The sequence below is a fragment of the Dendronephthya gigantea genome, unplaced genomic scaffold (assembly GCF_004324835.1).
Source record: "Dendronephthya gigantea isolate DGI-Jeju-01 unplaced genomic scaffold, DenGig_1.0 000001F, whole genome shotgun sequence".
NCBI classification, from domain to species: Eukaryota; Metazoa; Cnidaria; class Anthozoa; order Malacalcyonacea; family Nephtheidae; genus Dendronephthya; species Dendronephthya gigantea.
Window position 1 is genome coordinate 4,255,691 of NW_021163011.1, and position 13,712 is coordinate 4,269,402.

At 37.6% G+C, this 13,712-nt stretch overlaps 1 protein-coding gene across 1 annotated transcript; it reads right to left on the reverse strand.

Annotated features, from left to right (window-relative positions):
* Positions 1-9,424: 9,424 nt before the first annotated feature.
* On the reverse strand, positions 9,425-12,107 carry LOC114527878 (cytochrome P450 2D6-like). Its single transcript, XM_028549594.1, has 2 exons — positions 12,031-12,107; positions 9,425-11,019 (listed from the first exon to the last, which is right to left on the reverse strand). The coding sequence occupies exon 2, from the start codon at positions 10,990-10,992 to the stop codon at positions 9,520-9,522; it is 1,473 nt and encodes a 490-aa protein (XP_028405395.1). The 5' UTR covers positions 10,993-11,019; positions 12,031-12,107; the 3' UTR covers positions 9,425-9,519.
* Between the last annotated feature and the right edge of the window lie 1,605 nt (positions 12,108-13,712).

Here is a 13,712-nt window from a genome sequence, read left to right on the forward strand (position 1 = left end):
TAGAAAAAGGAGACCTTTAGAAAATGAATTGACGTTTGTACACAAGATTGTCTGCTCCTGGGAATTTGGAAATAACTTTAATAGCATAAGGAAAAATAACGACCCAAAAATATTCAAATGACTAAGCACAAACGACTAAGCACAAAAGCGATAACAGTACGCGTGGTAAATTGCTTTAGCTGTTCCTTCAAAACATGAACAAATCATTTGTTCAAAAATTTTTAACACTGCGTGCGAGCATTAGGGCTGTTCACATGAGTTAGAATTGACTTTGAATCCGGAATGGCTCAGCATCCCATTTTACAAACTCTGCCTATTAAAATGTTTACATGAGTCAGGAATGAATTACAACTTGATCTGACACAGATTCACTTGACATTTCGATCCGGATTGAAAATTACTGATAAATTGAACATTAAAAGAACTGAATGTCATGGACCATGACCTCCAACGTGGCCTCCATTTCTCTCAACACAAACTACCGTACGCTTGTGCATATCGCGAACTGCTTTTCTGATGACGGCAGACTGGGTATAAGTTAAGACTACGAGAACTCTTTGCTCCGAAGTCAGTTGAACCATTTTTGTTCTGGTAGTGTGCTTAGTCATTTGAATATTTTTGGGTCGTTATTTTTCCTTATGCTATTTAAGTTATTTTCAAATCCCCAGGAGCTGACAATCTTGTGTACAAACGTCAATTCATTTTCTAATGTATGCATGCATGCCATCAATATTTAACGCACAACGGTTCAGCATATGTGCAAATGCAATTGAAAAGGCATTCAAATTTTAACAATAGCTTGATTTCTAAAGGTCTCCTTTTTTTTGATACACCCTAGCTGTATTTAAGTTTCGCGCTGTTCTTTAAGACTCTGTATACGTTGAGAGCGTCTGATTGGTTGTTTTGAAGTTGATCTGATATGAGTGGTAGTTGAGGGATGCGTTGTCATGGTTGACTGCATTTCGTTGTCAGGGATGGTCGCTGTGGAATGATTAGATTGTTGTGTATCAGATGCGGGTGGATTTATGTTATTATTAGTTACATTAATGTGATTATTGATAGAGTCCTTACGTTTTGTCTTAAGTTGCAGATAGACTGCAGGAATATCAATGTGTCTGTTAATAGTATTGTCGTCTGTACTAAACCAAGCTTCTTTGAATTCACGTGCGTGTTTTGTTCGTGCTCGTCCGAGTAGTTCAGTTTTTGTCCAGGCGAAGTTGTGAGAGTTGTCGTATGTGTGTACTGCGGTATGTGTGTTTAAATATATAAAGCTATACACATGTAAATAATTTAGATATTCTGAAGAAGACTCGAAGTACCGAGTCGAAAGCTCAATAAAAAACAATTTTAAATCCGGAGAACATTCATTGATAAACAAATATGCCTGGATTACAAATTTTTAAACACACATATATATATATATATATATATATATATATATATATATATATATATATAATAAAATATATATATGTATATATATATATATATATATATATAATAAAATATATATATGATATTATTAATAATATATTAATAAATATATATATATATATATATATATATATATATATATATATATATATATAATATCCAAAGAATTGACTGCAACAAAGAGTTCACAGAAGAGCGCTCAATACCATTACCGGCAGAGCGAAAATATATTTATTTATTGTAAGACTAGCTTAGCTACTCAGAGTTTCACGCTGTAAAGGCAGATTTACATGTTCAGTGCAAAATGTCGCGCGATCGATTTTTTGCGATCGATTTCTTTTGAATGTGTTCATTCATGCTCATCTAATGGGATTAGTCGATCGCGCGACATTTTCAGCACTGAATGGAAATCCGCCTTATTATATAATATGTCTTTCACGGCGAAAGCAATTTAACCTATATTCTGATACATATATGATGTCAATGATCAATGCTACCACAAGTTTTAAACAGGTCGAATGAAATAAAGACTGTAAAGGCTGCTTTCCACTTACGCGTTTTTTATACGCACGTACACGTACACGTATACTAAAAATTTTAAATTTTTATTATTTTTAACATCTAGGTCAACTATAATGCATACTAAAATATGCAGAAAACTAAGTTCCTTCGATTTATTCACTTAGTTTTTCAAAGGTGACATGTATATAAGGATTTAGACTTTTACGTGCGTATGAAAAACGCGTAAGTGGAGAACAGCCTTTAGTCTATGATTATGTTTCATTCGCTGGTTTTTGGTTCGTTCTCTCGTCATAACAACACAAGTTGAAAAGCTCGAAGAGGAACATATTAATTTTGATGATCACTTGATCTCCATTTTTATTAAATCGATGAAAATAACCATCCGACAAATAAATCGCCAGTCGCCACTACGTAATCAAGGACGCTTTATATAAGTTACGGGCTGTTTCCTGAGCCCGGTTACCCGAGTTTCGACGAAGCGTGAGAAGATTTTGAGGTATTGAAATAAGTCTTTATGAAACCAAACAAGAACATGCTATTCTCGGAATGCCTACGCGACTGCCATGCTTATGTTATGCAGGGTGTATCATATTGTCATTATATAGGCACAATATAGTACAACAGCATACTTCTTTATCACAAAGTAAATATTAATTGTCGCCTGTAGGCTGTTTACTCATTCCAATACCTCAAAGTCATCTTGGTTGAATCTCATGTAACCGGTCGCATGTTAGCCTACGCCGTAGACCCACTATGCACGTGAACGTCCCTTAGCCTTGACCTATAATGATTTTAGCTCAACTATAGCCTATGAGTCTTTTACAAGTAACTGGCTACTCTCGCATGTATCAGAAAAGAATAGAGTTATAAATACGAGTAGACTTACCGGAAATTGTGTAAAAATTACAAAACATACACTTCTATCTTCGATTCTCTAGTGCTGCACTAATGCCTTTGATTGCCATGCACGTATAGCAAGTGGTTTGACTTGTTTAACAACTTTTCACAAGGCATAACTATGTCTATGAACCAGGCCATTATGACGCGTCCGAATTTTTTAACCTGCATCAACTTAAGGTCACTATAGTCTTTACTGTAATCAGAGACTCAAATGCCTTTTCCTTTTTTTTTAAATCGCAGGTTGTTGTATAATTAAATCCAGGATCCTCTTTGTTCATTTATGGTTCAAAAGCTGAAATTTTATTGCCTTTATTTCAAGCATTTTTAGAACGGTTGAAAAAATCACTATCCGCGGTGGATTATTGTTCGAGACATAATTGCACATGGTGGCAGCTGTGGGATCTATACAAAATAGCTATTTAAAAATATGGCAGAATCAAGTAACGGCGACAAAGAAAATATTGTGCGATGTTTTACAACGTATCAAATAACACCACCGTCAAAGTTTAGCTTTCAATCCTCGGAATGGACCCGATGGATTCGCCGATTTGAGCGGTTTAGAATTGCTTCAGAACTTGACAAGAAAGACGAAGAGAAACAAGTCATTGCGCTTATCTACACCATGGGCGATGAGGCAGACGATATAATCACATCGTTTGGCCTCAGCGATGAGGACATCAAAATCTACGAAACAGTTCGAAACAAGTTCGAAAATCGCTTCATTACTAAACGAAATGTGATTTTCGAAAGAGCGAAATTTAATGTTCGAACTCAAGACGAAAACGAACCCGTGGAAAGCTTCATTACCGACCTACATTGCCTCGTCAACGCCAACGCCGAGTACTGCGAATTTGGGGTACTGAAAGATCAATTGATACGAGATCGAATCGTAGTTGGACACTTGGACTGCAAAACAAAAACTATCGGAGAAGTTACAACTAGATCCAAATCTCACTCTAGAGAAAGCCGCTATGTCTCAAGCATGACAAAGCGAGAAAATCAAAAAGCAACAAAGTGTTATTGACGGAGAAAAAGTTACAGGAAATAGCGAGCACAATATCGACAACATATCTAAGAATAGAAAGCAACAACGTTCCCGTGAAGGCCATTTTACGCAGAGTACTAGTAAACACAGCAAATTTTACAAACCCAAATGTTCACGGTGTCTCGGAACACCACACTCCAGGCAATCGTGCCCAGCAAGTGCGTCCATATGTCATAATTGTTCTAAGAAGGGACATTGGGCAAAGGCATGTCGGCCAAAACTCGTAGTCGTTGAGCTTTTGAGTACGAGTTTTTTGATAAATTTCGTACTCGAAAGTCCAACGACTACGAGTTTTGGCTGATGGCGTAAGCAAACAACGCGCGAGAATGACGAATCTCGTACTCGTAGTCGTACTCGTAGTCACTACTAAAGCTCCCTATTAAGAACATTTCAACAACGAAAGCTACCTCTAAAGCTCGACTCGACTATAGAAAAGTCCTAATAGGCCATGTAAGCACAAGCTGAACTGTATTGGAAGAATGGAACAAAACAGAGTAATATCGCGAATTGAAGATCCGACTGAATGGTGCGCCCCGATGGTGGTAACACCAAAAAGCAATGGAAAGGTTCGGATATGTGTAGATCTTAAAAAGCTCAACCAGTACGTACAACGCGAAAACCACCCACTACCAATACCCGAAACAACATTTGCAAACCTTGATGGTGCTCGGCATTTCTCAATGCAGCATTGATGATGGTCTAATATATGGTATAACGCAAGAGCAGCACGACCAAAGATTGAAAAAGGTACTCCAACGACTCGGCGATGCTAACGTCACCCTCAATCCTGAAAAGTGTGTATTCAACGTCCCCAGCGTGAAATTTTTAGGTCAGATTGTCGGATCTGACGGCATAAAACCAGACCCAGAGAAAATACAAGCAATCCTGAAAATGCCACCACCAACCAACCTACATGAAGTCCGTTCCTTCCTTGGCATGGTGAATCAATTCAGCAAATTTACCACCAATCATGATCTCGCAGTCATGACAAAACCCATTCGCGAGCTGCTGGTCAAAAATACCGCATGGACATGGGGACCTCCACAACAAGAAGCCTTTGACATCAGGAACAACAGTTTATGTGAAAGATATGAACTGCACAGGAACAGTAATCAAAACATCCAACAAACCAAGATCATATTTGGTTGACACCCCTACGACAGTCATAAGAAGGAACGGAGCACAACTGCGTAGTATTCCAAACCATAGTTCAGCACGCCGACAAGAAACAAGAGAAACAGGAAAACCCACCTAATACGAATACGAACAACAGACCGAAAAGAATAAAAACACTTTCTTTAAAAGCCAGAGAGAATCTGGGACTAGAATAACTAAGTACCGTATGGCGTAAACTATAAAGACAGAACAATACAGTCGTTGAGATTATGTTGACAAATCGAAGAAAAGGGAGATGTAGTGTGATATAGCAAATAATAACTCACTAATATTACTTATTACTAATATTAACTAATGACGTCCTGATGTATATAAAGTAAGTGTATTGACATTAAAGGGTATTATTGTTCGAGACATAATTGCACACAAACCATCCTCAAAAAGGGATTCGAGAAAAATACGCGGAATCCAGGTGAGCATGTAGTTGGTTCATAATGTTGTGCCAAGCCAAAGCCCTAGAATTTTACCTAGCCAAAGAAATATCTTGCATTTTTCGGAAAATTCACGATATCTGTAAAAAGTTGTCTAATATTTGACATTCGATCCTTGTTTTTTTTGAAGATTTTTTAATGTTGCAAATATTCCTTCACCATGAGTACAGTTCCGATGATGAACGATTTAGCGTGACGTTCCAGCGTGAATGATTAATCCTATATTCTCCCACTACAAACCCTAAACAGTTTGAGGCGGTTTTACTGGAAAAAACACCAAAAATATCGAAATGTTTTGAACCCGATTGAATTAGAGTTTTATCAGTGGCTTAGCCAGCTTGACGATTTTGTCCCGCTGTGTAAATTTAGAATTATTCATTTCTTTAGAAATTTATTGCTTTCATAGTAAATGAACACCAAAATATTAGCATAGCGGAACAAATCGTCAGGCTGGCCACGCTACTGTTAGTGATGAGAATATAGTTTGATGTACTGCATGGCGGGAACAAAAAGTGCTCAGCTTGTCTTCAGCTTCTTGCTTTAATTGCGTTTGGGACGCGCTAATCGGATAAGAGGATAGGCGTATCCCATTTGATTGCTTATTGTTTTAAAATAGTGCACAAGAGCCGTTTTATGATTAGTTTTTTGTACTTCTCTCCACTCCGCGTATTTATACTAACGTACGAATCATAGCTAATTTTAAGAATTTTTTGTCACTGCACATATCATCACAATGGGATGCATGATAAAAATGGTCCAATTGGTAATTTAAAAATGAGGTAATTGCAGGGGTTCTGCAGAAATTTTTCTGTATTTTTGAGTCCCTATGACTTAATTTCCGGGTGCCGGTTGTATGGAAGCCGGATAGCGCTATCCACCGGATAATGATTTTTCAATCGCTTTCAAATCGCTCGTTGTTTGCTACAACTTTCATTAAATCTTAGTATTCCTAAAGCAAGGATCCTCTTTAATAATTCTTGGTACCAGAGATAAAATTTTATCTCTTCCGAGCATTTTTAAAACGGTTGAAAAATCACTACCCGGTAGATAGCACTATCCAGCTTTCGTACAACCAGCTCTAAACCAGCCCCATGAATCCATCTCAACAGAGTGCGGACTGTTAAGAAAACAACATTTATCACTGCATATTTCTCATTTTATCACTGCACATTCCTATATAAATCTAGGAGAACGATAATCCGCCATTTTCTGTTTTGGTGGTTTAACTGGTTTCTGCACACGAAGATTGAAACTGAACCGTAATTAGGAAATGTTGGAATAGAAAGTGAAAATTTCGAAATTTTCGAAATTTCTAATTTGTGGACATGCAACCTTTAGAGATAGTCCGAAATTTTCGAAATGATTGTCCAGAAATAACCATGTCCCTTTCATTTTTTGTTAAAATATCTGGAGTTTCCGACAAATGGAAGCGCCCTTGGCCTAGGTTATACGTCGCATTTTGGTCGTGTCGAGTGCAATTCAAACAATAGATAATGAGATGATAAACCTCATGCATTAAGCTGCATTATCCTCTCATCTATTTTGTTTGAATTGCATTGTTGACTCGACGATGTGCATTGTACAACCTGCCTAAACTGTAAACACAAATCACCACCGACAGTCGATGATGCATTGTTAGGTACCGGAATTGCGGTGTTAAAAGAAATTTTATTCAAAATAACAAAGCACAGCGAATTCCAGTGATCACCGACAACGAATAACCGTTGCTGATCAACCAGGTTATATCTCTTCTTTGACCTGTAATCAAATTTTCTTCCAAATGCATGTCAAGTAAATCCGCTTTGGTAATTTCCCACCATTGAATAGAAAATCAAGTGAAAAATTTCGTTTGTTCGAAAAAATCCGCCCTTAGATAAGACCGCACATTTTCGCATTTGAGTACTGAGGTATTTGACATGCAGTTACGCTGCTTAATTATACAGGGTGTCTAAAAAAAAACGCAACCACTTAAATATGTAAGAATATTAATATTGTTCGGGTTTGCACCATACGTAGTTCAGCTAAAATGACTTTTAGCAATTTAAATGAAGGATTAAGAGCCATTTTCAAATCCCAGAGGTGCTTATCTATTGCGCTTAAGAGCTGTATTAATAATGTTCTTGCATATTTAAGTGGTTGCGGTTTTTTTTAGACACCCTGTACAATTAGAAGGTCTTTACTGAATTGAATTGCATGCTAGAAAACTTTTTTGCAGCTTTGAGAACAAAGAGGCTCGCATTCTTTAATGCACCCTGACCCTGTACATCTCCAAAGAATTTCTCAAGTCCGTTAATTCTCAATGTAAATGAGTTCGAAACCAATCAAATTTCGCATTGAGTTGATGTTGAAAGTTGTTCCCTGTACTGTGTACACCACGTTTTCACGAAGTTAACGTGTAAAGTGTGTATGTTCATTAGCTTTACTTCATCAAGTGGTCGTTTTGTGGCGCGGTCAGCAATTGGTTTCATCGATCTTGGATATTATTACAATGGAAAGGCATTTGTTGGAGGCCAGATTCGCTGTTGGTCTATCGTATAACCGAGTAAGATGTTAGTTGTTCATGCATTAACTTTATTTAAACCCATAAACAACACAGTAAGGAGTGCAGCTAAATAGTCGAGTAATTATAACTTACTGAAACCCCGCAATAACTTTCTTATTTGTGGGTCAGCTTTTCTGGTTTATTTTCTCTTTGTTCCGCATCATTCATTTTAATAAAGTTTATAGTGCTATGGGTTCATTACTTAAATACATAGGTTGTTTTGTTTGCGGGTATAATATAGTTAGTCCGCATACGCTAATACGGCAAGACGCTAAATGTACGGTACGCCTAGTACTATAGATATTATAGGCTTATATTACACTTCCCAAGCACGGAACTAAATTGACATTTGACAACCAATTAAACGGTGGTCGTAGGTTGAGGACCTCATCCCGAGAGCCGATGTGATCAGCAGATCTCATGTCTCGTAAACCTGACAGGGCAGACAGATGTTCGAGTTGTTGCGCTCAAAGGGTAAGTTTGGAATGTGCTGCCTTGGGCCTTGACTTTTCCATGTTAACGGTAACGGTAATTGAATATCCTTGTCGATGTCCTGGCAATTACTGTCTTCAGGAAGGCTTGTATATCTGCTGTGCTCGCTCTTCCCAGATCTTCTGCTTCTGGTCTTTCCCCCTTTAGTCTGTCACCTTCACATTCCACAGCAAAGAGTTGTCAATGCATGCATGCATGGTAAACTCCAGCGACAGCTCTTCCTTTGCGCGCTGAGGTTGCAAAGGAGTTTTCTTGGCCCTCCCCTTTTTCTCTTTGTTATCAGCCAGCCGGGAGGAGGTGGCGACATCAGGGGATACAGACGATAAAACCGATGATTCACTGGAGAATTCGGAAAGAGTTGAGGATGTCGTTGATCATTCGGAGGTGCCTCAATCAATTAACAAGTGCATGAGGTACATCATCATCAGGTGACTCTACTATATCTGCAGGTACACGAACAGGTTGACCCATCAGCTTTGGTCACGTATAATGAGCGCACTTTGAACTCTTCTCGTCAAGGCGCTTATATATAAGCGCCCTGCTTCTCGTAAGCTATTAACACGTTGGCATACGCCAGCAGTAGGATGCTCATACGATACTCATAGGTGCAAAGGTAACTTTGTGCAAAATTTATTAAAAACAACTATTTTTACGGACATCTTTGTGCGTAAAAAAGAAATGAAATGATCTTCATACGCCACTCAATCACTCATACATTTCTATCATTTCTATCATATGCAACATTGTGAGAGGGCCCTTTAAGAAAGACATACACATGCACCAATATATCTTCAGAGATTGCATTTTTCTTAGCAAGAACATCTTCAGTATGAAATAATTGTAATTTTATAAAATCATTGTAATTTTATAATTGCACGTTGATATACATAGCTTGTAAGTCCTCGAATACTATTAGCTATTTAAAAAGGAGTGATCAGTTTATTATAGTATCCAAATTATTTCATTGGGGTTAAGATTTAATATCTCTTCTTTGCCACAAGCGTGAAGTCTTTAGGACGATGAAGTTGTAGACCTGTTGGTAATACATTCGGTTTCTCTGCTCCTTCAGGGAGTTCGAACTTGTAGTGATGCAATAGCGTTGAGGCAAATACGAACATCGTGACCTTCGCTAACTGTTGACCAAGACATTCTCTACGACCGAGGCCAAAAGGCATAAAGGCATGTCGTGCTGTCCAACCAACGAAATTTCCCTCTCCGTCAAGAAATCGTTCAGGTTTGAACTCATTAGGTTCGGCCCATTCTCTGATATCATGGTGGATTTGGTTGATATTTAAAACGAGTGTTGCATTCTTTGGAATTTGATAGCCAGCGACGTTTGTGTCACGAATGGTAGTCGTTCCTGTGATAGGAAGAGGACCCGACGTTCGCATAACTTCACATAAAGTAGCCTGTAGGAAGGGCATGTTCTGGGCATCTTGCCAGCATGGGAGTCGATCGTTTTTCACTACGCTATCAATCTCTTTGTGAAGTTTCGCTTGGATTTCTTGACGTAAAACAAGGTGGAGAAGGAACCAACATATTGTGGTTGCAGATGTGTCGATTCCTGCTACAACAAAATCTAACATCAAATTTGGTATGTCTTCCATTGATCCGATGTCTTTTCCAGTCTCTTTGGCGATCTCTTTCTCATAAGCTGCAATGAAGCTGTCTGTCACATCACGTGTTACACCTGGAGTATACGTCTCACGATGGGCAAAATATTCTGGTAGAAGCAATTGCCTTCTCAGTTGTTTTGCCCTCTCTATCTTACGGTTGAAATTGCTTACGTATTTAAGAAATGGTAATAAAAGGTATATAGATCTTTCTCTAGTTTGATTTACGATTATAAGTTGTAATTCGTTGAACAGATGATACATAGTCTGATCGTCGACCGATAATTTTTTAGACGTTAACCATTCCCACATTTGTAAAAATATTGTTAGTGGAATAAGTTTGTTTGGCGAGAATGATTCACATTTTTCAATCTCTTGCAAAGCGAGTTGAACAGCATGTCTGGCTCGATCTTCTGCCTGTTCTATGCCGGCTCCAAATAAGTGCAGTGAAGACTTGAAAACTTTCTTGCGGAATAAATATCCTGGCGAATAATCTGAAACGGCAACGTCTTTTTCAAATATCAATTCCAAAGGGTAGGTTGATTCAGAGGACCTGCCCGCGACGTCGTCTCTTGTGGCAAGTCTCGCCTGTCTTGCTAGCGATGCGGTATTTAGTACAACAAACGTTCCATTCGGCAAAAATGCCGTAAAGATATCTCCATATTCTTTAGACAAATTTTCGAAAGGAAATTGTTGATTGGACATAACCTGAGGTATATTACCAATCCCCGGGAGAGGAAAGGGACCAGGTGGCATTCCTCGCTTCTTTATCCAGGTATTACTAATGTACCATACAACCCAAATAAGGAATACGGACACTGCAACTTCTATAAACATGATACTCGCGATGATTACTACTTTGATCTGGAAGTTAAATGAAATTAAAAAAATCATCAAAAACAATCAAGTGAGACGTTCCTGGTGGAAATTTTTAGCATTGTAGGGACGAATATCTAATTATGCATATAATTTTATCACGTGAAGTAGAATAATCTCCAAAACGACGGAAGTTTTGGAAAGTGGAAACGTCCGGTTCAGGAGGGCAAATATGGTTGTAATGGAGGTGATGCGATCCTAATAATCGATTACTGTACCTGGTATGTTCATGTTCCATCCGTAGTTCCATGTACGTGCATATTCATACATGAACGTCATTCTATTTCAAAAACAATGCCGCGGTACTTACCAAACAATCGAGTTATAGATAGTAGAGAGCGACTAAATGGAACCATATAGATATACTATGTGGAACTAGGCTTAAATTTCCTTCGAACTTCCTTCCAAAATATATTATTTCCTAGCATTTTTCCTGCCAAAGGCCAATATTTCCTTCTCCCAGGAAATTTTCTGGCAAGTGGAAGCCCTGCCCCCGCAACCTCATTTTCTCGTAACGTATATACCACTGAGCCATTTAATTTTCCATTTATTGCGGTATTCTGGTGCCTGGTGGTTGTTGAACATTACTTGAACAACGTGAAACCTCAGGTATAATGTTGTGAGAATGTATAATCAGTTATCAGTGTATTGCAAACTAAATAAACAGTTGTCTTTGAAACGCGTTTCCCATTCAGATAATATCCTTCAATGCCAGTTTGTACCTTTAGGTGAATTAGGTCAAAATCCGTCAAATTGAAATGTGGCTTGACGGTATTTCGCTGTAAAATACTGAAATTTGCCGAAGGCGGACGTTGTTTAAACTCCTATAGGTCTATAAGTATTTATATATCTTTTCAACGACCTATTGTCCCCGTCCTTCCATGCTTAAGGTTGGTATTCATATATTCATGTTAACAGACTGGAAATTGGAAGTTAAAAGGAACTGATCGCATTGATGATATGAATACGTCCTCCTCAATTATTGTTGCTGGAACTTACCAGAGTTCGTGTCAAAATTACTGACAAAAATCCTTACGCCTGTGATTCGCTTCGTGTTGCAATGCCTCAGCTCCTGTGATGCATATTTTTATGAATTTAATCCATGCCCTTTGACACTTCAAGTGAATAGACCCTTCCGGTAATTACGTCACAACTTTATGGCTTTAAAATTTAGAACCCTTTAAACAAAATCGTCTCGCGATTCGCGAACCAAGTTCCCTTTTAGGCGGGATGATAACTATAGGCGTAAATTTTCGATAGAACGAAATCTTTTTTTGGCTAATTTTCTTTTCAAAAGTTCTCACAATTGGAAAGAATGCCAAACAAAAATCTTTTGTACATAATTTGACAAAAAGGAATTATTGGAAAATCTCTGAGCCTGAGGCTCGCATTCCCACCGTTCCAAAGAGTCAGCCAACACTTGAGCGACGCAAAAGGGATATTTTTACATCTTCTGCATGAGTTGACTTAAAAATCAAAGTGGGTATCTCAGTGTCTGTGTCAGATACTGAGACCATGTTTAGCGCCATGTTTTATTAAATACTAACTACGGAATCAGGCGAACTGCGATATTGACAAACCTAAAAAAGGTGTTTTTTTGTAATGAACATTTAATTTAATCTTCCAGATATCCTCAATTTAAATATTGATAATATATTGATACAAGAATAAGAAAAAATCCTACAGATATTAATTATATTGCTATAATTATTATAGATTGATAAATTATTCGTTAATTACTTAAGGCCCTGTTACACGGTGCACTTTTTCTTGCAACTTGCTTCTTTAGAGAGATGTAAATTTGGCAACTACGAAACCTTTATGTTTATTACACTCCACACTTACATTTTGACTCTTCACTAATTTACATGTCTTAAAAGTAGAATTGCATTGCAAGTTGCAGGAAAAATTGCATCGTGTAACACGCACGGCCTTTAGAAATCCAGGAATTCATGAATTAATTAATTACATATTGCATACAATATATTACAGATTTATTGATTATTATATTCTTAAAATACTATGAATTCAATCATGACCAGCATGAATCTATACGATGCATAGAAATATAGTCATCTAGATATTCGAACAGTAACCCCTTTAGCATACTGTACTTTGAGTTAGTTGATAGACTTTAAAAGGGCAAAGGTGCCAAAAATTTAATTGGTTCCATTGCCAGATATTGGAAAGAGCATTTGTAGTTATATCGGAAGTTCTCTTTCAGATTTGTCATCATGTATTTGTTATGAAATATTTGGCTCAAGTCGTATCACATACGAGCCTATTGCCATTTTCATTACTTTCTTAAGTACTTCATAGTTTGATGGCCTAAACTGTGGGAAAAATCCTCAAGTTTGTATTTAAAATCAAATTATAACTAAATCCATACGATTTTCTTATGATAATAGGAAGGAATAATAATAGGATATTTTCTTAAGCTGCGCGATTTATGACAGTTCTGAAAAAAAATTCCACAATGAAACGAAACAATTAAATTTTTAACTGTTACGTGGTAAAAAAATGGTCATGGTTCATAACGTAATATCCACGCTATAAACCTTCACTCATGCAGTGATTGATCAGCAAAAACAGGTCTTCGTGGCCATAGTAGCTACACAATCAAACCTATAACAGAAAAATGCACTTAATGATATGTAGCGAGATATTGAGGTTGAGGACGG

Excerpts from the sequence above, each read along its gene's own strand:
- LOC114527878 (XM_028549594.1), bottom strand. The coding sequence starts at position 10,992 with ATGTTTATAGAAGTTGCAGTGTCCGTATTCCTTATTTGGGTTGTATGG.